Below are 27536 nucleotides of genomic sequence, written 5' to 3'. Positions count from 1 at the left end.
AGATAGCTTATTATATTGTGCAATTTTTTTTTTGGAAACTCATATGACTTGCTGGTGGATTCCAATTTGCTATTTACCATATGACTTCTATAGCATTTTTTATACGTCAAATCATGCTTGTTTTTAATGGAAATAAAAATTCTTGCATGAATGTCTTTGGTAGGTTACTTTGAAGTTTTTCTGCTAAGGGGGTTACATTACTTTTAGCAGAAGAATGGGGCATGTTTGGTTCGGACTGGTGATGAACAGCAAAAAACATCTCGCCACAACCAAGGAAAATGTAGTTAGGCTCAAAACGTCCCTCTGTTTCTAGGATAAGACGGATACTTTCTTTATAAACTTAGGCACTTCTATGTTAATTGGAAGGAATATAATTATATCAAGAATTACTAAATCTAATAGTTAAACCAGTACGACAGCTTGCAACAGGAACTGCTTATGAAGTTAACTTTGCCAGCTCCAGGATGTTATGTGATGCCAGAAGAAAAACCATAAACAAAACACTCGAAGGCATTTCCTTGCCATTTGGCTGTCATACTCCCTCATTTGTCACAAAATGGAAAAAGAAGACCTGCCTTCTTAGGGCAGTGGCTAAATGCTATGAAAACAAAACTGACGGAAAACACAAAATCAACGCTTGGTGGTGAAGCTGAAAACCAAGAGATGGATATTGAAAATACTATACCAGAAGGCCTAAGAATTCACAAACTAAGAATAGCTCATAGGATAACTTTAGAGAAGCTTACAGAGGGTAATGTTAAGCAAAATTAGCTTCTGTGGGTCATAACAAGACGATGAACAGTTTGTTACTGGATCGGCTTCATGTTCTGCATGAAGAGCTTCCTAATATTGGCTCAAGGAAACAAATTCAGAGAGGGGGGGTAATTAAAATTGTATAAGGAAGTAAACCTTATTTTGCGTAGATATTGTTCACCTTGCAAATTTGTATACTTAAGCACCTAAGCTTTTTCGTTTTGGGATTATTGCAGTATTTCTGAAGGGTAATTGTGAAGTGCATCAATTGTTAGCTCTTTTGCAGACCACCTGTTTTTATTGTTTGACCACCAGTTGATTAGTCAAAACAACTGGTTGTCCAAATCCATCTACATCTCTAAAATGGCTTGACCAGTTACATAATGAAGCTAGCCTGGGTTGCCGGCTTTGCTCCATGTGCTAAATACTGCAAATATCCACTCATCCCACATTTTCAGCAAGATGAGTTGGTTCTGGGAACAGAAAAGTGTGCAGTCGGAGTATAACAACAACCAATTAAAAAATGAATACCATAAGAACACCAGGCACAGGGTGATGCTCCACACTTCAACAATCCCATGTATTTTAGGCCTTTTCCTCATTTGGCTTACAGCACTCCTTAATGTGTATGATTAACATTGGAAATGCAAGCGTGTATGTGTGTTGCAAGCTAAGAATCAAATGAAGTTGTATGTTGTTTCAATTTTAGAGGTTGCTGAGACAAACTAAGCATAGGGTGACCACCAATCACATGTCCTGCCTGGTTATTACCAGGATTGTTGCAGCCAGACTCCATGGGAGGCCTTCAGCTCTCACAGAATTACAACTGAAAACGGAGAACAGTTCCCCTGGAGAAAATGATTACTTTGGAGGGTGGAAATAATGACCTTACACCCTGCTGAGGTCCCTCCCCTCACCAAACACTTCGTTTCCCAAGCTGTACCCCCAAATCTGAAGAAATTTCCCAACCCAGAGTTACATAGTAATATGCAGTTTCCATGTCCAGTTTTTTCTTGGTCGTCCTAGCTACTTCACTGTCATTAGTATTTATTTGCATCCATCATTAGTTCTCGTCATGTTAAGGCCTCTCTATTTCTTACTTGTCCTTGTTCTTGGGGCACATGATCAGGTAGCCAGGTCCATTTGTATCCATCTCTATATACTGCCTTAATTCATAGTAAGACACTGAGCTTGATATACAGACTAAGTTGGCATTGATTTAAAGATGTGTTCTTAGTGAGCCAGTTGCAATTACCCAGAATTAAAACACAGTGCTGTCAGTCTGATTCAGCATGCCTCTTGATACATAAAACTGTGCCAGGGAGTTACAATTTCATAACTAGCCTCCGAGGTGCAAATCCTTGGAGGTGTAAATCTTGCACTCCAGGTAGCAACGCAAGTCATAGCCATTGACTTGTTAGTGCATATATCAGCAGTGAGGGGGGTCTGCTTTACATAAATCTATTTAGCCACTTAGCAAACCAGCGGAATAGTATGAACACTTGCTGCAGAAAAACTGAAACCACATGTCCCAGTAAAAAATACTTCTAAAAGGCAGGGCACAATTGCTGTAGCTGCTGGAATGAACACCTCCAGAAACAGAAACTAGGCTGTTTTTAAGGGATATGTGAAATGTATATTATTCTGGTGATGAAGGCTGTTCCCTCATGGATTGAAGATATTCTTATTTTCCTTTAGAAGTACAACTATAGCGCTCAAAAGAGACTATCTTACTGCTGAAATGATAACGTCTCTCAGATATTTGGAGATACAGTTGGAGTTATGCTATGATAAGAGGGTTGATAGATTGCACATCAATTGTCTTGGGTACCCCAGGATTTTGGTTTTGTTTCCTGTAGCAATTATGAGATTGCGTCTTCCCCAGATTTCCACAAGCCCAAGGAACAGTTTGGGGAGAGTGGGAAGAGGACTCCTGTTTACAGGGGAACTGGCAAAAATTACCCTCTTGTGCCTGTGGGAATCTAGACAGAATTGAAGCAATAAAAAATGTGAATGATGGACGGTGCTTTTAAACATCTCTCTCTGTGTGTGCCTGGGCATCCTGATTGTTCAACAGGTTCTTTACATTTATGTATGCCATTCATATCTGTCGTCCACATTTCAGGCATTTGCCTGAAAGTACTCTGATGTACTACCTGCCAATCGATTGCTGTGTGAAATAGATGTTAGAATGTAAAACTTGGGGGTTCTTTCAAACAGACCAGATTAGATGTCCTGTTGCTTGGTCTAGCCCTGGCTAGGATTGTGTGAATTCCTAGAAATATGTGTAGAACTGTATATTGCCAATTACTGGGTGGGGTTATATGTATAATCCGCCTTCATATAATGAATCGTACTAAAACTGGTTGAATTAAATATTTCAGAAGATTGGTGGTATAAAGATTTAAGAAGTATAAAAAAGGAAGTGGGTTTGTGTTTTTATAGATGGAACCTTTTATGGATGGAACCTATCTTTCCCTTTGAAATTCATGTCAGGCTGGTCATTCACAAGGGTATCAAACAGTAGCATTGTTTTAGTGGAATCATTGTTCTGACCACCAAAGACCTTCTTTATTTCTACAGCCAGTGTCAAGGTCAAGTTATAAACGGAGAACTATTTCCAACAACTATTAGTCATTTCTGAGAGTGAATCCCCACAGGACAGGCGTACATGTGAGAGATGGCAGCAAAACTAGGCATTGTTGATCTTTAAAAATTAGAATAATGCACAATGTTGCTGTCATGGAAAACAAAACAAAAACAACTCAGCATATTGCTGGAAAATTAATGAATTCTGTGTAAAGGAAGAACGATGACTTTGGAATCCCACAACCCAACTTTTGTGTACAAAATATATTTCATAATATACACAGCTTTTACTGTTTGGGATCCTGAGGCTTCATGAATGTTCTCTAGAGCATTTTTATTGCCCCTCCCCCATCTACTTGCCATGAAGGGGAATCCATACAGATTGCCTGTCTGTTTTCTCCATTGGAGCAAACAGCTATTCAAAGCAGGGGGAAAGCGGCTTTTGAGGTCAGAAAGACAGCAGTTGAAAAAGGGTTTTATCACCACAACATGGATCCAGTATAAATCACCCCAACATGGCTATTTGCCAGTTTAAAAAAATATTCTGGAGATAAATTACTGGATTTCGCAGGCTGTTGTCTTCTTCTTTCCATCCTTCTTGCCTCATTTAAGTGGGTGGGAGAAGGAGTGGGCAGCAACTTCCTGCTGCCCCACCAGTGGGTAAGGAGGGTGGGCACTGCCATGCTTCTCTGCCAGGCCTAATCCTACTGACAGGAGATGAGGAGGGAGAGCACCACAGCATGCTGCTGGGTCTTGCCCCGTCACTGGGGAATGGACCAAGACAGCAGCTTTCCACTGTGTCCAGTGAGGAGGTGAGGAGGACAGGTGTTATCTTCCCATCCCCCTGGAGGGTGGTGAGGAGGAGGTAGGGACCAGGTGAAAAAAGCTGGGTGCACCCTCTACCTGTCCATGGCACAGCAGGGGGTGAGGGAAGCAAGGAGGTCTTTTTTTGCTGTTAAGTCATATCTGATTCATGGTGAGCCCTTGTAGGGTTTTCAAGGCAAGTCATGTTCAGATGTGGCTTGCCATTGCCTGCCTCTGCATCACACCTGTATTATGTGGAGGTCTTCATCCAAGTACTTCCCAGTGTTGACCCTGCTTGGCTTCTGGAATCTGACAATGTCAGGCTAGTCTGGGTGCCCGAATTCTTTGGGCCGGCCCTGCTCTATATCAGAACCTGAGTCTTCAGATGTGTTTAAACGTCACTTTGGAATGATTAGGTAAATGTTTGACTCTGGTCTAGAAATCTGTGAGTCTTTGTAGTGAATGAGTTTGGAAACATTCTTAGGTGATATGGATGTTGGTGTTAGGATTTAAGGTTTAACTTCTGTTAATAGAATTCAACAGCTGATGGTGGCATAGTATGCTATAAAACATATGGCTGACATCAAAAAAACATCAACTCTATGAGTTCCCAACTGCTTCTTCCTAACAACAACTTACCTCACATCTTGCAGTTACTTGAGCTTTTCACCATCCCTATGTCACTGCATTGAGTGACTCTGGTGAGGTAAGGAAACGGTCATCATAATGACTCCAGGACATGAGGTAAGTTGAATGATAGATTACAAGAGGAGAGTGGCATAGCATAGCACCAAACCTTTATTGGCATATAAGACGATACAGGTAAAATACAAAACTCCTCCCCCCCCCCAAAAAAAAACCAAAAAAGGGGAGTGGAAGAACTTGACTGAGTTGATGTTTTCAACACCCCAGTGCTAGCTCTGAATAATGAATGAATCAGAATTCAGAAAGGCCCTGAAGTATGTAAATGTATGAAGTTGGTTTGTACTAGTTCAGACCACTGGATCTTCTGGAGTCTGCAGCAGATGCTTTTCATATTGCTGCTCGCTGAGATGTAAAGGTTTGAAACTAGGACCTTCTGCTCTGCTCCTTCCCTTCTCAGCAATGTTCAGTGCCTATAGGTGCTTCGATTTGGTTGGTTTCATTTCTGGGACTTTCATCATCATAAAAATGTGCGTTGACCTGGATGTTCCAGTTCTTTATAGCTTGAGGCAAACCAAGCAAAACACAAATAACAGGAAAGAATGAATATGTGAGTCGAATGGGCGAAGGAAAAAGCAGAAAAGAGATTTGCATAGGTCAGCAAAGGGCAGTGAAACATCTGTTGGTGGTAGCTGACATGTGTCAATTTTCAGTGCTCATTAAATTCATATTAATGCTGAACTATTCTTAAACTTAAAATGCATCTCATGACTGGAGGATTCTCAAGTCAACCAGTGATGGCTTTTCAGAACTGGGCCCTACTTGTTTGTGTGCCAGTGGCATCTGACCTGAGGTCAGGATTCTATTTAACCCCTCCTTGTAGGTCAACAGACAAATTAATCTGGTGAGAATTGAATTGGAAATGAGGTGTTTGAATAACAGGTGTCCGTTAGTAGTGTAGCTGCCAGGCTGAAACATGTATGTGGGTTTTTTCCCCCTTTGCTGGTTCAAAGGTGCCTCTGGGGACCGAAAGTCAGACTTGGACATTGGAGATGGAAAGTTGCTGCAGGGGATAGAAAAGAACAGGTTACTCATTTTAGAATATCTTGAAAACATAGAATTTGAAAACTTGCTGCTATTCTACCTCTAGTTAAGTTTGTGCACGAAATATTGCCTGTACTTGAGTAGAGAAAAAATTACAAACACAACCTTTATAATGTAGATGAATGAGTTCATGTTATTTACTCAAAAGTAAATTCTTCTGAGTTCAATGGTGTTTACTCCATAGCAGCCATACACAGGATTCCAGATCATAGATCATTCTATTTTTAAAGCAAGCCTCCATGTCACATTTCACCAACTGCTTTTCTAACTTAACTGAGCTTCAGAATTATTTGCCATGGGGCTGTTTGGTGAACACAAGCTGAAAATCCTTATTGGAAAGACGTAGCTTTCAGGATATCACAAGGGATTATGAAGCTCAGGGTCGGAAGCTGAAGGACCTTGATGCAAAGGTTGTTATCTTGTCTCACTAGCTATGCTTTTCAGACCACCTCCTCCTTAAGCTGCTCTCTCCTATGATTGTCCATATGGTACTAGTTAGGTCATAGGCCTTTTCAGTGGTGGGTCGCAGCCTCTGGAATGGATTACTAGGGTGGGTGGAGAGGATGCCTTCACTGGTCACCTGAATGGTCACATTGGTCACATTCAAGAAGACATGTAAAATAGTTTATTTCAGAAGGCATTTGGAGATAGAAAACTGTTTTTGCAAAATTGGATGTTCAGTAACCAAATCAGTTTTTCTCTAGTTAATTAAATAATTTCACTTGTAGTCTTGCCTTTTGTAACTTATTAGCTGGGTTGAGTCAAAGGAGATAAAATAAGATATAAATTGTTTAAAGGCAAGAAGGCAGGTAGGCAAACCCATTTTATGGAAGGGAATATAACAGTATATATGTATATACACGCATACACACCTGGCTTGAGAGTGGTGGATAATCCTAAATTAACAAAGACTTCATTTGAATACAAATAGCTGTTTATGATACATATAAATACACAGCAGAATCTCAGTACTATCCAATCAATAAACACTGTAGGAGTCATGTAGAATCATATAACTATTTATATTATGTAATAACATATTCTATAGCTGAATTTAATCTAGTGTACTGTTTGTGGCTAAGTAGTATCAGTGAAAATCTAATCATACCTTGAAAGAAAAATGTTACTTTTTCCTTTATTCTTTCTTGTAGAGGATGAGGAAGATGAAGAATTGGTTGAACCAAAAGTACGGAATGATTCTGAGACAGAAACTCAGGAAAAGAAGCAGGATGTCAAAGAAGGTATGTAAATATAGTCAAGTTCAAGGCTTGGCTTCAGAAATTATTATCATGCAGCGTGTGCTACCTAGTTCTGCTAAAAAAATTAATCCCCCTTTTCCCAATTTCCCCTTGCAAGCAAACAATTCAATCCTTCCCTCCCTCCCTGCTGGCATGCCTCTCCTTCCTTCCTTCCTTCCTTCCTTCCTTCCTTCCTTCCTTCCTTCCTTCCTTCCTTCCTTCCTTCCTTCCTTCCTTCCTTCCTTCCTTCCTTCCTTCCTTCCTTCCTTCCTTCCTTCCTTCCTTCCTTCCTTCCTTCCTTCCTTCCTTCCTTCCTTGTGGAGTCTGTTTCTAATTAACTCCATTTTGATCAAGGAGAAATTCAAGAAGAGAAGGAGCAGGAAAAGAAGTTCTGAAAAATTTCACAATTTAACTCTGCAGATTCTCAGAACTGGGGCATAGCTACCCAAAACAGCACCCAAGACCAGCACAATGGCTGGCCCACCCCCGGATGCCACTTGAGCAGGTAATGGGGGGCATGTTTGGTGGGCTGCCCCTCTCCCTTATAACTGCACCTTGCCCCCGAACTCCATGAAGAGGCGTGTAGTGAAACCAAAAATTTATCTGAGCTTACCCTATCCTAAACTCCATGGGGTGGGTGGGTCTGTTTGATGTTGGGCCTGCAGTTTAAAGCGCAATCCAGCCATGCTACACCCAGCATCAAACTGAGCAGTCAAGCTGACTAGCTGTAGCTTTATACTGTTGGTTCCTTGTAGTTCAGGGCAGAGTGCAGTTGTGAGGAAGGGAGTGGCCGTCAATGTGTCCCCCACATGACCTGCCCAGGTGGTGCCTGGGGTTCCAGCCCAATCATGCCCCTCCCTAGTTATGCCACTGGCTCAGAGGTGGCCAGTGTTCTCCCAAATTGTCCTGTCTTCCTATTAGATCACCATCCTGTGGTGCATAACATAAAATAACTGCATGTTACAAAAGGATGTATTAGGGCTGCCAGGACACAACCAGCAACTGCTGGTAAGGAATTGAGGGATTGGGCCAGCATTGTGGTAGTGTGTCCGTGTTACTTTTAGTAAAAATCAGAAGGGATGTCTTTAGATGCTCCAGCATTTACAAAAATTTTATGAGTTTTAACTATAGAGGTTTTAAAAAATACAAGAGAGTTACCAGAAGTGGCCTCTATGCACCAGTGTGATGCTGGAGTGCACTTCTCTCCTCTGAGGTGCTGGCATGCAATGAACTGGGACATCTGGCATCCTTCCGCCAACTGCAGCCCACACTATCCCTGAGGGTCTTCCTGGCTTAGTGGCTTTTCAGAAGCAGCTGACTGAAGCTGTAAAGTTCTTTTCTAATTGGAAATCTGATTGTGGTTCACTGAGTCATGCCCTTTGTCTTAAGCCAGACACACATTCTAAATGTTTTATTTGTAAGCAAGACCCAGTGAATTCCCTGCAATATATGCCTAGGATCTGAACTGAAGAATCATTTGAGTTGTATAATGCAATACTATGCATATTTCACTAAGGAGACTTACTCACAAACAAGTGCTTGGAATTGCAGCCAGAAAATGTAAAATACTTAAGAGCATGAATGTGTTTATGATTGATATCAACTTGCAATTTTGACTTTAGTTTAAAATAGTTTTGTAAATCAGTTGAGTGAAATAGTTATATATCTGAATTGACCAATTAACGAAGAACACAGGAATTAATTTTGTCAATTTTACTGAGCCATTTGAAAACATTTGGACCAGGATATTTATACAGATCACAAAAATTCTTGCCATTCCTCCATAGTGATACTCATTGTTGTCCCACAGTATTGAGTATCAAGTAGATTCAGTTGACTGAAGCAAAAAAATCTTTTGAGATCAGATTCTGGCTTTTGGCCCTACTAATTAGCGATAATAGTGGAAATCCATCCAAAACCACAGTTACCACCTTCTGCCTACCTGCCTGTTCTGTTATCGGTAGGCTAACCAAGTAGGCTTAAAAAATTCACATTGCTGAATTTTGCATTAGTTATCCAGTTTGGGTTAAGATTTATGTCCTGTTTCCTGCTATCACCACATAAAAGAAATCCTAATTCTGATATCTCTGGAAAACGACATTGTGGATAATGTGTGAATACTTTCAAAAGCCAAATTAAATAGGCTGCTAAAGGATATATATTTATTTTAGTTTTTCACATACTTGCCAGTGAGCCTTTTGTATACTTTTGTTGTTTTAGTTGAAGGTGAGCCATAACTAACATCATCTATTTTTTGTTATAGTTTAGTCTAGTAGATCAGTGTGTTGCCACTGGCTTCTCTTCTTGCTCTGTCAAGCCAAGTCTTGGGAGAATGGTAGCTGCTATAGTAGCAGGCTTCCTTGAAATGCTGAACTTCAGAAGGAAATGCCAAAGCTGACATGACAAAATTTTGTGAGGGTGTCCATATCTTAGAAGAGCGATGGGGAAAAAAAGGAACACAGAAAAAGTATTGTGCGTCTGGTGGTGGTAGACAAAGCTATCATGTCACTGCTAGCTTATGGCAGCCCTATAGAGTTTTCAAGGCAAGAGATATTTGGAGGGGGTTTGTCATTGCCTGCCTCTGTGTGGGCTGAGGCAATTTTAAGAGAACTGTGATTGGCCTAAGGTCATCCAACAAGCTTCATGTGGAAGAGTGGGGAATCAAACCTGGCTCTCCAGGGTAGAATCTTCCAGTCATTCTGGCTCAGTCATGTGTATGTGGGGAGACAAACCGCATTAATTGCTTCACTTCCACAGAGCTGGTTTGCATGAATGAATGAGATGTGATTTGAGAAGTTCCAAATCATACTTTTGCCATAAATTCACTAGGTGGCAGGTCACGCTCCTCCACAGCCCAGCTTTCAAATCTGCAATAAAGGGACAATTAGGGTTAGCCTGACTAAGGCCCAAATGATTTATATGTGGAGGGTTACAGTTCTCTGATTCCAACAGCCAGGAGTAGGGGACATGTTTGGGACTCCAGTGTGGATTGAGAAGCATCTGCTGGCTTCCCCTTACTTTTCAAAAGGTAATACATGTGGTGTTATTTACTCTATTGGAGGCTGTGCATGTAGGCCACCGGTTCAATAGAGATCCTGCAATGGGGCAAATCGTAACATGTAGTTTGGGTCTTTAAAGGCTGCTGCAGTATTGTACTATAGTAACATGAAACCACTCTGAATATACTACATATTTTAATTTTTTCTAATGAAATAAGCACAGATGAATTGGAACCAGAGCTGCAGCTGAGGCCCTGTTATCGACTCCAGTGTTTTGTCATGAATCATATGAACCAATGAATACCAGGAAGACAATGTCTGAAAGGCCATGTCACATTGGCTTTCACACTTCTGTATAGTAGTCTCATAGTGTCCTTTGCTACAAAACACCACTAGATGTAATGGGTTTAAGTTTTAAGAGTGTAAGTTTTGGTTGAACATTAGGAATAAGTCCTAAATTGTGACACCAGTTCTATGTTGCAGGTGCTTCACCCTCATCATTGAGTAACCCTAGCCATTTATATTTGGTATGTTCAGAAAGACTCCCAAGTTAGTACTAGTACAATCCTACGTAGGGTTATTCCTAATTCCAGTGAGTCCTTTTGATATATATATATATATATATATATATATATATATATATATATATATATATATATATATATATATATATATATATATATATATATATATATATAGATAGATATATAGATAGATAGATAGATAGATAGATAGATAGATAGATAGATAGATAGATAGATAGATATAGATAGATATAGATAGATAGATAGATAGATAGATAGATAGATAGAGAGAGAGAGAGAGAGAGAGAGAGAGAGAGAGAGAGAGAGAGAGAGAGAGAGAGAGTAACTGAAACAGACCAAGAACCAAACAAAAATACACAAAAGTCAGTAAAAGTCACATTACAAGGGGAGAAGGAAGGCTCCCAATTTCATCTGCACCAAACATAAACACAATTAAAATGTATTACTTGTTCTCTAATTACAAATGTAAAATTAGTTCTTAATTATTCTAATAACATTCCCACTTTTCTCTATCATGTCTATTTTCTTATTCTTCTATTCCACAAATCATCCATTCATTTTTTCTGTCTTATGCAAAAAGTCTTCACCTTCAGGTGAAGAATTTATTCTAGTCTGTATTAAAAAGAACAATGGGGTGATATTATATATCAAATCACATTTAGATCCTAAACTGGTATTGACAGATGAGCATGGTAGAGATATGGAGGTGGATGTTGCCTTACGTGGGGTTAAAACTATGGTGTTGGGAATCTATCTCCAAATGAGGACAAAAGGATGTTTTATAAACATCTTATTGATAAGCTTATAGACCAGGGGTAGGGAACCTGCGGCTCTCCAGATGTTCAGGAACTACAATTCCCATCAGCCCCTACCAGCATGGCCAATTGTAGTTCCTGAACATCTGGAGAGCCGCAGGTTCCCTACCCCTGTTATAGACTTTTCTGATGAAAGTTCATGCCTACTGGGAGATTGAAATGGAGTAATTTCACCTCAAGTGGACAGGTTTTCTGAAAATAATATTAAAAACACACAAAGTGAATTGCCAAAAACTCTTTTTTTATTTGGTGGACAGCTTGGGTCTGGTTGATATATGGAGACAGAAAAATGGAAACCCAAGAGAGTATGTTTGTTTGTTTGTTTGTTTGTTTGTTTGTTTGTTTATTTATTTATTTATTTATTTATTTATTTATTTATTTATTTATTAATTATGAGATTTATAAGCCGCCTCACCCCCGAAGGGAAGACACAGATCTTTTTCAGGAACAGATATGATCTGGGTTTCTAGGGACTTGGTATTTAATAGTGCATTCCTGGTGGGGGGGGGAAGTTGAACTGCTCAGGAGGCAGTGTGACCTTCTTTGGAGGTAGCACAACCATGCCATGGCTGTGCCATCCCCAGCCATGGTGCAGCTGCCTCCCAGTATTGCACTGTAAGATCTCCAAAGTAGAACTCTTACAAAAGACTTTTTTGGACCATAATCCTGTCAATCAGGTTTGTAAGAGAAAACCCGATACTTTTTAGATGGAGACTGAATGAAACTTCACTTCAAAAGGTCACAGTTGTTCAGGTGTGTAAGAGAAAATTAAAAGATGTTTTTGAACTCCATTTAAATAGGAGAAGAGACTTGAAAATGTTCTTGGGATGCAAGTAAAGCTTTTATGAGAGGCCATCTGATAGATAATATAATTATAAACGTAAGAAAAAAAGACAAGAAATAATGCAGAGCATTTTAGAGGTGATTAGAAAAAAGAGGTGGAAAAACATGCAACAGATGAAATTTTATCAACAACAGTTATCTATAGGAACAGTAAGGAAAAGAGAAACACAACTGAAATATGCAAGGCAAAAAAGTTGAATATCCAAACTGAGAAAATGGTTGCCGTACAAATTGAGAAAAGAGAGATAACGGAAAGCGATAGTGAAATTGCAAGAAGGGGAACATATCTCAACAGGCAATATGTTGATTCAAAAATGTTTTATAACTTAGTTCCAGTGAGTTCAAGGAGTTGTAAGTGAGTGTGACTCGGTGTGTAGCACAAATCCTTGAAATAAGGCTCTTCTTTCCCTGCTTTTATTTTTCTTGCATCATCCCGTTTGATTTCCGTATACAATCTTTTCTGAGTTTGTAACCATCCCATGTGCTTCATGGAAGTGATTAAATACATGTTAGAAGCAAAACAGGAATTTAGAGTAACATTTCTGTTTGGTGCCGGGGTCCTCAATGCTTATTCAGAATTAAGGGCTTTCTTTGCAAATTAGTATGTAATGGGTTAAACGCATGTTTATCTTGGCATAAAGTTCTCTGGCTTCCTTATTTTTTTCTTTGTGCAAAGCAAAACAGTATTTTCAAACTTTTAAAGAATCTCTAATAGATATTATAGTGGCGCCATTCACACTTCTGTAAAGCAGTTAAAGCTTGTGTCAGCACTTCCATTATGAATCTTGTTTTTCAAAGATTTTATAACCCAGCCATAAAAAGTTGCTCTGGGCTAAAATTGGCTGTAGCTTAGGGAGCTGAACCTTCATTTTGACTCAAAGAACCTTGGATTGTTTGAGCCCCACAAGTATAACATTGTTAAAATGAATAAAAGTGCTGTATATATATGTAACTTCAAGAAAACAGTTATGAAGATGAAATGAAATGCTATTTAAGACTTCTTTGTATCTTGCAAGACCTCTGTTCTAGTGTCCCAATGCTCATGATTGAGAACTTCTTCTGCACTGTGAAGAGGAGACGAATCTACAAATTAGATTCAATTTTTGGAAAGTGAGCAGGACAACTAAGACTTCAGGGAGTGTTTGTTTTTTAAAAAAATATATAGTCTTGGCATTTCTTCATGTGCTCCAGATACCCTTTTGTCATAATGAGGCATTTGTTCAGATACAACAGCAATAATAGCAGTTTTCATATTCTAAGAATGTAAGAAGAGAGACTCCTTCTCAGACAAGAGCCCTTCTGAGTCAGTGGGGGTTGTCCTGTCTGGGCAACAGTAAGCTGATTCGTCTTGTTGCTCAGACCAAAGAAGCAGGCTCAACCGGAAGCACTTGTAAGGGTTATACTCATTACTGAGGTGCAAGGAGTTTGGGTGGATCATGAAGGCTGCACACGCTGCAGTTTCCTACAAGGATGGCACACAACTTCCAGCCAGAATTGGAGGAGGAGGATCTTCAAGGATAATTTTTTTCTAATTCCTCCTCCCAATGATATAATACAAAGAGCCTTTCAAAGCACGTAATCTTCAGAATCTTTGCTTTTTTTGATGCCAGCTACTACACACACGCGTGCACGCACACACACACGCGCGCACATGCACAATGCATGAATTACAGGGGCTTCCTCCTCCGTTTTAATATTTAAATTTTAATAAAAGATGCAAATATTACATAGATTTATGTTGCTCTCAAGCTTATAAATACAGTATGACAGTGCTCTCTAAACAACAAAAAGATTGGCACTTGCTTATAAAAATGCAGAGCTGTTCTAAAATCCAATATTTAATTTTTGATGCATGCCATCTATAAATGGTTATCAGCATTTATAAAAGGTAAGTTTTAATCTCTTAAAAGTACAAGTTCTGTCAATTTAGAAAATTTAAATATCTTCCAGACAGCCACAGTTTAGTTATAACACTTTGCCAAGTCAGTAGCTACAAGCATTTTAGCTGCCATTAAGAGATGTAGAATCTTGGCTATTGTCTTATGGGCAGCCCAATCCAGAGCCCCACTATGTTGGTGGTGTAAATCTGCACCAATGAAAGGGGCATTCCCAGGCTGAAAGTCATTTGAAAGCCAACTAAAATTGGCTGGCTCCGGCTCTTGGAACACCTCCATATCGCCCCCTTCCACAAAGTAGGATGTTTTGAGGATGTTTTGATATAGGATATTTTGATGGAGGCCCGTGATTGCAGGGCCAAACTTCCAGGTTAGGCTGCAACAATGGTTGGCTGCTGAAGTAAGTCACTCTGCACTAATGTCCATGCCCATTTGGGCAGTGAAAGTGCTCAACCTTTCCAATACTACCAATGAGGCTTCAAACCTCCACTCCCTTTGGATTGCACAGTTAATAAATTGACTTCTACTGGGCATTCAAAATGAATAATGCAAAATTAAAAATACATAAGCTCTTCAAAAGCCCACCACGCTCCATCATGACAGTTATAGAAGTTATAGAAGAGATCTGGATATTCCAGAAGCCAGCTAAAGCCACACTTCCCTTCAAATCCTTAGAAAATGCTCTTCTGATCTTTTTGGCATCCCTTGAAATGCATTGCCTTAGGAGATTGTTTAGGTTTGCCTGGTGGTTGTACTGAACTGAGCCTGACTAGGATAGTTATTGTCCAGAGATGCTCTCAGTCCCAGACATAATAGTGATAATGACTTTGAGTCTGACAGACTTAACCTTTGCTGGAAGCAGAGATTAGGTCTAATCTATCTTCCAGGGACAAGGGGGAATGGAGACAGGAGCTGGCACTGCCCTGTGTGTGCAATGTTTGGGAACATGCAACTCTGGCCTTGACATGCCACACCCAGATTAGACAGGTCAAAGCTGTGGGGTGCAATGTGGTGGGCACTCTTTGGTCAAGAGGCAAAGCTGGACTCAGTGGTAGAGAGGAGCAGAAGCCTGGGCAGGGAGGGGGACTCCAATCTGAAAAGCGGTGATTGCAGGGAGTCCAACAACAGCTGATGGCCATAGCAGAGTACTGCCAGTTGATGACATCATCAGCTGGCAATAAAGGGCAGAGAGAGCAAGGTGTGTCTCCAGGGGCGTAACGAGGCAGCCCTGGGCAAACTGTAGCCCTGGGCAAAATCTGAGTTGGATGCCCCCCCATGGGTGGCCACTCCACCACGACCAATTTTTTTTGCACCAGAACATTGGTGCCAACAGGAGGTGCATTTTTAAACATATCAGCACCAAAATTTCAGCATATCATCAGGTGACTGTCCTTATGCTACTCCCCAAGTTTGGTGAGGTTTGGTTCAAGGAGTCCAAAGTTATGAACTCCCAAAGGGGGTGCCCCATCCCTCATTGTTTCCAATGGGAGCTAATAGGAGACGGCGGCTACAGTTTTGAGGGTCCATAACTTTGGCCCCTCTGAACCAAACTGCACCAAACCTGGGGGGTATCATTAGGGCAGTCTCCTGATGAGACCACGAAAGCTTTGAGACTGTGCCTTCAGAAATGTGCCCCCCTCAGCCTGCAACCCCCATTGACAGCAATACAGAAAACTCAATGCAGAACAAAGATTCTTGGGCAAATTTCTGGGATGTTCCTGAAGGGGGCGCATTTTTGGATGTATCGGCACCAAAATTTCAGGGTATCATCTGGAAACTGTCCTGATGCCCCCCCATGTTTGGTGCAGTTTAGGGGGGTTTAGGGGGTCCAAAGTTATGGACCCTCAAAGGGGGTACCCCATCCCACATTCTTTGCTAAGGAGAAGGGAGATACCCTTTGAGGGTCCATAACTTTGGACTCCCTGAACCAAACTGCACCAAACCTTGGGGGTGCCATTGTGACAGTCTCCAGATGATACCCTGAAATTTTGGTGATGATACGTCCAAGAATGCCCTCCCTGAAAGAACATCCCGAAATTTGCCCAAGAATCTGCATTGAGTTTTCTGCATTGCTGTCAATTTTATTTATTTATTTATACTTTGAGCTTCTATACCGCCCCGTCCCCGAAGGGCTCAATGGGGGTTGCAGGCTGGGGGGGCACATTTCTGAAGGCACAGTCTCAAAACTTTCAAGGTCTCATCAGGAGACTGCCCTAATGATATCCCCCAGGTTTGGTGCAGTTTGGTTCAGGGGGGCCAAAGTTATGGACCCTCAAAACTGTAGCCCTCATCTCCTATTAGCTCCCATTGGAAACAATGGGGGATGGGGCACCCCCTTTGGGTGTCCATAACTTTGGACTCCCTGAACCAAACCTCACCAAACTTGGGGGTAGCATAAGGACTGTCTCCTGATGATACCCTGAAATTTTTTTCTTGGTGTCAGCTAGCTCTAAAAAACTGCTCTGCAGGTCCAAAAATGGAAAACCACTAAAAATACCCAAAAACGAACCCAGCATTTTGATGCCCCCCCCTCATTACAAGGTGATGCCCTGGGCAGCTGCCCACCTTGCCCAATGGGCATTACGCCAGTGTGTGTCTCTCCCGGGCAGGGCAAAGTGTACCTCTCCTGGGCAGAGAACTTAGGGGAACAGGATAGAACAAGGGTACAGCCTAGGACAATGGTGTGGGTCAGACCCAGAATCAAAGGGAAGGGGTAGCATGGAAGAGTTGAGAAATAGATTGCTGACTTTGGGGACTGGCTGGGGCTGACAACAGGGAGGAGACAAGATTGGGATAGAGATATAAAGGGAGGCCCCATGGGCCAGGTGAGGAAGAGAGTAAAGCCAAATACAGGATATGGCTGAGGGCTCAGGGAGCTTGGAAACACAATGAGGGTGACAGACCCAAGCTCCTTCCACCCTTTCTGAGCCTGGCTGAGGTTAGGGAGGAGACTGTTGTGGTGGAAAAGGGCAGGGAGCCCACATTATTATGGTTGTAGGGTAGAAAGTATAAACTTTCTTTTGGGGGATTAAAAAATTCCATACTTATATTAACTGAAACTTTTTATTTATTTAGAGAACTCCTTTGGCAATAAACCATACTGGGTTTTTAACGTTATATCTATCCATCTTAGAATCTTTTAGGCCATTAAAATCATTGTCAAGTGTAATCTCTCCATCAACGAATTTATATAATATACGTCACAAGTCTTCAGAAATTGCAGAAATGTTAACTGTCAATTTCCCTTTTAGCATTATAAACCTCCCATACAAATCATTTTAGCTTATAAAAACGAATCTTTGCATTAAAACAAATAGCCCCTTTTTTGTTTTTATGCTAGCAGCTTATGTGTAAATGTCTCCTAGTTTTAATGAAGTTAAACACCAAACAATAAAAGGGTTTTTTAAAAGTGTTTATTCATAATAACTGGCAAACAGATTGATTTGTTCACTATTTATTTATATGACTGACTGCCGAGTGGTTTGCAGTGACAACAGATGTGTGGGAGAGGAGGAAAATTAGAACTCTCATCTGGTTCTATAGACTATACATGCATAAAACATTGCCAACTGTACTGTATAATATTGTACTGTCTGAACATATGAACAGTAACTGAACAAACAGGTTCAAACTATTCAGGAATAGCTGAATTATTGATGAAAAATAGGCTGCCTGTTTGTGACTGGTGAGAAAAATGTGAGCTGAACTGGTGAGTGTTCAAACATCCTACCAGCTATCGCTCCAAGGAACTTACCATTCTAAGCATATTACTGCAGTGAATGTTCTGAATGAGTGTTGATCATTGTTACTTGGGAGATAATCTACTTGTACTTGTTGGAAGTATGAGGAACCCTTCCTCTAGATAGGAGGACTGAACTGGGAACATAGGCCCTTTCTGCACAGGCCATAAACGGCGCCCTGGGCATGGCAAAAATGCCGTCCCCAGGGAGCTGTTCGCACAGGCGGCGCTGCCAAAACGCAGCAGCACCGACCTGGCTCCCCTCCTCCACCCGCATGGTGGTGTCAGGCCGCTTCCAAAAACCTCCCTCCTGGAGGGAGGTTTTTGGAAAAACAGCGCATTCCCGGCGGCAGGGGCAGGGCGCCCAAATGGCCCGTGCGGAAAGGGCCATAGTTTGAGATCTGTGTAGCCACCACAATGTCTAAGTACGGTATGTCTCTGAATTCACAAGACAAAAATTCTAACATTGTTCTTGAATTGTACACTGTTCATAAGGACGAGAACCTTGTTTCTATTACTATTACTATTTCTAGTTACTATTTGTGTTTACCTAAGTCCAGATCCAGGTAGAAGGAACCATTTGCACCCAGGAGAAGAGCATCACCAATTTCTGACATCACCACTACTTTGGCTACAGTCAGCCCACTGTGTTGCATGCTATTCTGGAGGAAAAGGCCCTGATCCTGATGCTTATTCACCCAATTTCTGTGAGTGAGAGCATACGGATCAGGGCCTCAGAAGCGGATGTGAAGTGGTGGATCAACTGATATGAGAGAGTACCTGGTGCTCCAAATACCCTGATCCCAAGCACTTCAGGGGGTTATAGGCAAATAATCAGTATTTGTTCAAAATGTCTACTGTCTCACCTAACTCAGCTGAAAAGAAGCTATCATCAGTATAGTAAGAGCATGTCGCGCCAACTATTCCACAAAATAGCCCACAAACGGAGATCTTCATAAGCCATTTAAATTCCATTTAGCATAATACAATATTTTTCTTTTTATAGCAACATATTAAACAAGCCTTTGGCTTTCTTTCTCAGATTTTGGTGTACTGTCGAAAACACTTATGTTTTCATGTTTATATGTAACAGATAGTTCGTTGTGGTTTCTGGCTGCTTGTCGTATGGAGGAATGGCTCCCATGAAATAAAGGGCTATTTTGCCAAAGACTTAAATGGAATTTGGATTTTAACCTATCATACGTTATGCTTCTGTTTTATCCTGTGTGTATTTTTATAAATGTGTAACAAATGCAACAGACTGTGATACCGCACTGTCCCATAGGTATCCTGCCATACACACAATCCCAACTACAAACTGTAGTTCCCTCTGAAGTTAAAATAAATCCTGTGGTCACTTCAGCTGTCTTTGCAAGGCATCTCAGCTAGCTGAACAGTGCCATCCTAAGCAGCGTTTGATCCTTCTAAGTCCATTGAAGCTAGTAAGCTTTGACGGGTGAAACTCTATTTAGGATACCAAAATATGAGCCCAGTAGTGCCTTAAAGATCCTCAAGATTTTCAGCTTGTTTTTAAGATATCATAGTTTCATCTGACGAAGAGACTTTGACTCTCAAAAGTATGAGAGTCAAAGTCTCTACATCAGGTGAACCTGCTATCTGGGTAATCTTGTTGGTCTTTCAGATACTGATGGTGGTGTGCAGCACCATCACGTTGCAGCCAACCTATGGTGACCCCGTAGGGTTTTCATGGCAAGAGATGTTCAGAGGTGGTTTGCTGTTGCTTCCCTCTGCATAGCAACGCTGGATTTCCCATCCAAATACTAACAAGTGCTGACCCTGCTTACCTTCAAAGATCTGATGAGACTGGGCTACCCTGGTCAAGGCCTTTAAGGTAAATACTGCACTTAAATCTTGCTCTTCTGCTGAAGGCCAGCATGGACACTCACTTGAAACTATTTGCTTAGGGTGGCACTGTAATTTGCTGATTAACAGATCGAGTTGCTGTCTTCACAAAGTCAGTTCACAGGAAAGTTTAAGCATGAGCTAGTCCAGTGGTGGAGAACCTTTGGCACTCCAGATGTTATGGACTACAATTCCCAACATCCCCTGTCATCCCCAATTGGCCATGCTGGCAGGGGCTGATGGGAATTGTAGTCCACAACATCTGGAGTGACAAAGGTTCGCCACCACAGAGCTAGTCAATGCTAAATATAGTTAAACCTTGTGGACTTAAATAAGAGAGTTAAGCAATGCAATCAGTGAGTTTTAAATGTGGCTATCTCTGATTGGATCCACTCTTTTTTTTTTTCTTGCCAGCCCATCCACATAATTCCTAAACTACATGATCACAATTATTGGGGAACATTCATGATAATTACGGTAACAATAATAAATGAGGACCAAGCATTCAGATACTTTTGAGACATTCTGAGAACAGCATATAATCAGTGGTCCTGTGATTCAGTGGTCCTGAATCAGGTGAATCTGGAAATTCACAGATAGCATTGAATGTTTGTTATCAAAATGAACATGGCCAGAGTATGTGTCCTTGTGCCAAATACTTTCTTTACCTTAGCCAAAATTTGAAAATGAGAGCCAGTTCATTGACTGGGGTTTTTAACATGTCTTAGAATAGTCTTTTGTTCTCCAAATTTTGGACTGATCATTTAATACAAGTGCTGAAAAGAAAGTCTTTGTTTTATGGCTCTACACCAAGAACCATTTGTATCACAAGACCTTATAGACTCCCAGCTTGGAAGCTGGCCATCCACAGTATCCCTTCTGTCACCAGAATTGTTTTTTTTTAAATACCCACCCATTCAGGAAACTTGGCACACACAGGTACCCTCTTTTAGTCCTAGCATGTACAGTACTTCCTTCTGGGAGCCTTGGGATCTTGAATCATGTATTGAACAGCAGTAGAGAAACGCTAGTGCAGAGTCCCTGGGCTGCTGTGCTGAAGTAATAATCATGTAACTAAGCCTAATGATAGGAGTTTTGCTGATTTTTACTCCAACCTGTGATCTTTCTCCAGAAGACTATCACTTAGCATTTTCTCTCCCACAGCACAAGTCTTGGTTGTGGAAGGTATCAGTTCAGAATCCAATAGTAGCTAAGCCCTTTGATCTTTGAAACGTTGCAATGATTCTTTTTGTAATCAGCATCATGGAAGATAAAAATTGGGGACTGAGGTCTTATCCTGGTGACTGAGGTACAAATCCTATCATAGGAAAAGGGTCTTTATGCTGCCTTCATATCAAATCTATACCTTGAGCTGCATTTTCAAAAGTTTTTGGATTGCAGTGGCTGCTTAGCTGAAAACTGGTACACCTTAATAGTTTTCAAAATATAATAAATGGATCACCATAAAAAATAATGTTTTCAAAAGCATGAGTGTTTTTTACTTAGTAAATAAAGCTGTACTGCAAAAAAAAATTGGTTTAATTTTATTGGCTCATAAACAACATATCAGATAAAGTATTTAGAGATGATACCAGAGAGGAAAGTAAGATATTAAGAATGTGATATCATGCATAAAAATATAATTATATCAATTCTGAATGCCGCCATAAAGGATACGGTCCACAGGTTCACAAAGTGGAGTTAGGACAAATGGGGCAATTTCTGTACTACTCGTATCGAAGTCCAAGATCTATTTAAAAAATCTGAAATCTAGACAAGCAAAAACATTGTGGGATTAATAAATAATAGTAATACCAACTGTAGAAATGCCTTCTGAACTGTTAGTGGCCATTTTGGAGACTGCTACACATCAACAACATTGCTGAGCCCTGGTTTCTGTGAAGCAAAGCTCTGGTTGAGGGTGCTTGTGGAGGCTAAACCAACCTTGCAAAAGTCATTTGCCCCTCTCCTGTCAAGTCCCCTGAAGGAGGAAGACTTGCTGGGGTCAGAACCTGTGGTGACCGGTGGAGACACACTACCCACTCCACTGGGCCTGGCCACCTGCACTGCAGCATGGGTTCTGGCCTGGCTCCCAACAGCATGCAACTGGCCCTGGCCCTGTGACCAGTGCTGCACAACTTTGCCAGACTTTGGCTGGAGATACCCTCAAGGGGATCTGGACGGGGAGAAATAACAGCTGGCAGACAGACACTTGAGTGCTACTGCTGGCCTTCAGTGTTCTGAACAATGTTCTGAACATTGACAGGCAGCTGGAACACCAGGCAGTCTCAAGCATGTCAGTCCCAGGCCCCTTCCGCACACGCAAAATAATGCATTTTCAAACCACTTTCACAACTGTTTGCAAGTGGATTTTGCTATTCCGCACAGCTTCAAAAAGCACTGAAAGCAGTTTGAAAGTGCATTATTCTGCATGTGCGGAATGAGCCCCAGTGAGCAGCAATATTGGCTGGGTGGGACAGCTAATGTGGCGACCTGAAAAGTACCTGCCCTTGCTCCAGGCTGGCTGCAATAACAGCAAGGCCAGCCCTAGAGGAAAGCCAAACCCTCCCTTCACCCTGGACAGGTGAGGGAGAGAGTGGAGATTGGAGGCTGACCTCATAAGCAGGGTTGCCCACCTTCAGACAGAGATCAGTTCAACTGGAGAAAATGGCCACTTTGGAAAGTGGACACTGTGGCATTATACTCCATTGAAGTCCCTCCCCAAATCCTGCCCTCCTCAGACTCTATCCCCCCCCCCCAAATCTCCAAGTATGTCATAATTTGGAGTGGACAGACCATAAGGGCCAAGAACAGGGGGCTTGGAAAAACCAGCTACTAATCCCAGAGCCAGGAGGGAGCACTGAGCAGAGTAGAAGATGGCTTGAATGTGCTTAATCTTTCCCCTTCTCTTGGCTGACACCTATTCAGGCCCCCAAGAACGTAAAAACCCTGGCCATTGTGCCGTCCGCTGGCAATCCTGGTGTGATCATGGACCCTTACACCCTTGGCATGGGCAGCATTCCTATGTCTTAATATGTTATTTAAAATTAATTAGTACATGGAACCGAAGCGCAACTTCTAATGATAAAAACATTTTTTTGTCTTTGTAAATGTATCGGATAACATTCTCAGTGTTCAAAGCGCACTTAAAACTTTATCTCTGTTAAATACACTTTTATTCTCTTCCAAGTTCAATTTAGCAATAAAGGATCAGTCAGAAATGTTTTCTGAAATCTGAACACAAGGTTTATTTTATTCTGGGCTCTCAAATATTTTCTTCTTCAGAATTATAAATATATACATTATAGAATATCTTCTGAATAGAGGGCACATTCTTGAAATATACATTAGAATATTTTAAAATTATTCTTTAGAAGGAAGCAAACTATTCAGTCCTCTTAATGCTGCTTTGACTTCCATAAGAAAATGTACTGTTTCCTGGAGGCTTTAATTCATCTGGAAATATTTAAATACATGTCTGCTTCTTAATATTGCCAATGTGCTTTTATAAGCTCCTCCTAGAGAACTGACAGAGGAAGAAAAGCAACAGATTCTCCACTCAGAAGAATTCCTTATGTTTTTTGACCGAACCATACGAGTGATTGAGAGAGCTCTAGCTGAAGATTCAGACATTTTCTTCGACTACAGTGGTCGAGATGTTGAAGAGAAAGATGGGTTTGTTGTCTTCTTTCCCCTTTTACTTTTGTAATAAACCCCACCAACGAGTACGTGTAGACAAGAGTATCATACTCCCTTTGCATACATTTTAAAGACTGATAAATGCCCCATCTGACTGACAGGTCTTCTGCAGTAGGGCTCTGAACTGGATTTCCTTTTTAAAAAAATAAACACAAGGCTCTTGACCCGCTGATGTTACTGTACTCTATTTAACTTTCCCTGAAATAGAGGCATTGTTTCAAATATGGTAGCAAGTCCTGACTAGTTTCTGGTCAGCATAATTGCATTCTCTTGGAGGGACCTGCACTACCTCATGCTGCCCCCAATTTATAGTCTTCCCTGGCCACTTTTGCATGGTTTTTTTTATAATGCAAGACACCTACATTGTGAAGCCACTTCACTTGAGCTTCTGTTTGTTTGAATCCCACCCAAAATCACTGTGAGAAACAGACAAATAGAGAAGAAATTGTGTTGTTTTCAGTGTCTACTGTCCCATAGGCCCAGTTTAGCCTGATTTTATCAGATGCCAGAAGCCAAGCAAGGCTAGTTAATACTTGGATGGAGGACCACCAAGGAAGTCTAGGATTGCAACGCAGAAGTAGGCAATGGCAAACCACCTCTGTTAGTTTCTTGCTTTGAAAACCTTACTGGTTTGCCATAAATCAGCTGTGACTTGTTGGCACTTTACACACACATTCCCACACTGTCTCATGAATCCTTCTGTAGCCTAAGATCAATTATACTGAGTGTCTCATATCTGTAAATTTGCACTGTAAACAGGGTGAATCTGAATTCAGGAGCCATATTTACCAAATGGGCAAATACTGATATAGAGACTATGCCACTTCAGACTGAAGGTGGAACATTACTTTTGAATGGTCATGTATGCAAAGTGCTGTCAAGTTGCAGCTGACTTAGTGACCCTGACAAGGGGTTTTCAAGGCAAGCGAGAAGCAGAGGTGGTTTGGCAGCACCTTCCTCTATAAAGCCGTTTTTGGTAGTCTACTTTCCAAATACTGACCCTGCTTAGCTTCCAAGATCTGATGAGATAAGGTTATACTATGCCACCTTCCTTCCCACATAAAAAACTTACTGTAAGAAAAAAAAATTGTACCAGGGAGAAGGGTTCTAAACCAACCTTCTCCCTGTCATGCCAATTTTCTTCTTGTAAAGAACTCCTACCGTGTTTTCCTGAAAATAAGACAGTGTATTAAAGTAATTTTTGCTCCCAAAGATGCACTATGTCTTATTTTCAGGGGATGTCTTATTTTTCTGTATTCTGTTTGTCGGGCATGCTTCCAAACAAAAACTTTGCTATGTCTTACTTTCGGGGGATGCCTTATATTTCACACTTCAGCAAAACCTCTACTATGTCTTATTTTCAGGGGATGTCTTATATTCAGGGAAACAGGGTAGTAGACAAGAATGTTTAGATACATCATTCACTGCCTGCAAATCCATTCATACATCTTACAAATTGGTCACCTTACTCTGATACAGGTGTGGGCTAGCTTTCCAATGCACCAAGGTAATAACTAGACAAGGATGCAGCAGGGAAAAGAAATGATCAGAAATATTCATAACAATTTTCATTGCAAAAGATTGCTAGTTTAAGATACCAAGTATATGTTTTGACTGCAAATAAATTATAATATGTTCAAATTCATTTAGAGACGTCCAAGGTGGGGCCAACTTGTCCTTTAACCGCCAGTTCTATGATGAACATTGGTCTAAACATCGGGTTGTCACTTGTATGGATTGGTCTCTTCAGGTAAGTTAGGAATACAAACTTTGTGTGTTCTATGTATTGTCAAATGTGTGTTCTGGTCATCACATAACAAATCTCTATAGTTATTTCCAGCATGCTTGGTCTTGTGCAGGACTAGTTCTTCATATTTAGGCACCCTAAGCAAGGTATAACCTGGGCCAATTTCCCTGCTTGTGAGGTCCAAGGCAACCATGGTTGCCAGTAACCTGCTGTGCTGCTGATGGCTGGCAGTGAGGTGAGTCTGTCCAGTGAATCCATACAATGTGTCTCTTGAAGCAGTCACTTGGGTCGTTTGGCCAAAGAACCAGCCATGATCTTGTTTCTTGGGCAACATTTCCCCATCCCTCCCTAACACTATGTGGAAAACTGCTTCTGAACTGAGAGAAGTTTGTGATACACCATGGAAATAATCTATTCACACAAAAAACCCCATTAAAAATCTGAATGGACCTGAATACCTTAAGACTCTATAGTTGGTGAAATCTGAATACCCTAAGACTTGATAGTTGGTGACATCGTGAATGATGTATTATGGCTCAGTTCCCATGTAACCATAACCTAATTAAACCTGCCTAGGCTCTAATTGTACAAATTGCTTGAGGAAAACAATGCAGACTTTGAAGTGCTACGTTCATGGCGAAGAACCTGAGCTGGTTTTATATGGAAGTTTTCATCCATGTGCTTTAATCGAATCCATTTTGTAACAGGTATGCACTGGCATGTGGGTGGTCAATAGGTCTATATAGATTTCCACTGAAATGAGAAACAAGCCTGAGGAAACACTTATCTTAGGTTATTCACTTGTTCCAGGGGCTGGAAATTACATGGAATTCTTATCTGATAGCTTTTTAACAAGCACCATTTACTGTATTCCCAGGACAGCAAGATAAAGCCACGTTGGAAGGCAACTGCCAAAATGTAATCGTTCACCCCCTTAGGCTTGCAAACATATTCTGTCTCCATTGCTTTGTTCTGGGGTGGCCCTGTCTCACATCCTCTTTTTCTGAATTCTTATCTGCCTTGGATGTACACCTTAACAACCCCCAGTGTCACTCTGCATTATCGTGAAGGGAATTCTTTTAACTGTGGCCTCTTCGGATTATTTTTGTAAGGGTTTTTTTTTTTTTGTACGTATACTGCACACTGAAGACAATAGTTTTGCAGAGCAAACAGACGTAACAGAAGAAGTTGAGGCTTGTGATACATTGCCTTTCATGGTGTGTTCATTGTCTGTTTCCCACAGTGTAAGAAACATAGTACAATTAAATAAATCTTGTAATTTTTTAGTTTGCATCAGAATGTAAGTGATGGAGAACAATGGGTGGTATCATGCTAGTCAAGTAGGTGCCATTAGGAAGAAAAGAACCTTAGGTTGGAACAAATCTGACATACACCAGAAACTTGTTATCTCAGGGACAATCCTTTCTTATTTTTTTAAATTATGCTCCACCTATCAATGGTTTAAAATGGTTTACATTAAATCAAGATAGTCAAAACCAGAGGCAGTCTGGGAAATTAAAATGGTGCTAGGGCCAGCCACGCCGAGCCATTGTGGTGAATACAGGTTTTAGGCACTGGCTCATCCACCTACTTCACAGGGTGTTTGTTGTGAGGGGGGAAGGGAAAGGAGTTTGTAAGCTCCTTTGTAAAGGGGGATATAAATCCAATTCTTCTCCTTCTCCTTCTCCTTCTCCTTCTCCTTCTCCTTCTCCTTCTCCCCCTCCTCCTCCTCTTCTCTCTTCTTCTTCTTCTTCTTCTTCTTCTTCTTCTTCTTCTTCTTCTTCTTCTTCTTCTTCTTCTTCTTCTTCTTCTTCTTCTTCTTCTTCTTCTTCTTCTTCTTCTTCTTCTTCTTCTTCTTCTTCTTCTTCTTCTTCTTCTTCTTCTTCTGTGTAACATAGTGGCTCCTGGCAATATTTTTTTTGAATCTGTAGCTAGAACAACTGAATATTTTGGTGGTAGTGGTGATGTTTCATATTCATATGAGCAAGACCTTTAGGTATCTGAGTGAAAATTAGGCACATCAACTTCTAGTATAACAAGGGTCCTGTACCTTCATCATTCACATGAAAAGCAGAAAATAAACAGTTGTTCCTGTTAAGCTGGTGGAAAGACAGCAAACACTTCATGTATTAAATACTCATTTGTATTTAATCCAGCTGGTAAAAGCATGAAATGCATTTTATTTCTGGTGAATCAATTTTATCATTGCAACAGCCCTGTAATTTATACTTTGAAATTAACAGTGGCCCAAAGTTACACAG

The 27536-nt window shown here is 40.9% G+C and overlaps 1 protein-coding gene across 7 annotated transcripts in view; it reads left to right on the top strand.

The window, feature by feature from the left end:
• Positions 1–27536, top strand: part of DYNC1I1 (dynein cytoplasmic 1 intermediate chain 1) — a 202978-nt gene that overhangs the window by 87254 nt on the left and 88188 nt on the right. For all 7 annotated transcript variants that reach the window (XM_048510901.1, XM_048510898.1, XM_048510902.1 and 4 more), the window contains 3 exons: positions 7044–7133; positions 23342–23504; positions 25179–25278. In XM_048510901.1, coding sequence (XP_048366858.1) covers positions 7044–7133; positions 23342–23504; positions 25179–25278 — 353 coding nt within the window. The remainder of the gene's footprint in view (positions 1–7043; positions 7134–23341; positions 23505–25178; positions 25279–27536) is intronic.

This window comes from Sphaerodactylus townsendi, linkage group LG11 (genome assembly GCF_021028975.2).
Source record: "Sphaerodactylus townsendi isolate TG3544 linkage group LG11, MPM_Stown_v2.3, whole genome shotgun sequence".
NCBI lineage: Eukaryota > Metazoa > Chordata > Lepidosauria > Squamata > Sphaerodactylidae > Sphaerodactylus > Sphaerodactylus townsendi.
The sequence above is the reverse complement of the archived record's forward strand: the minus strand, read 5'-3'. Positions and strand labels throughout refer to the sequence as shown.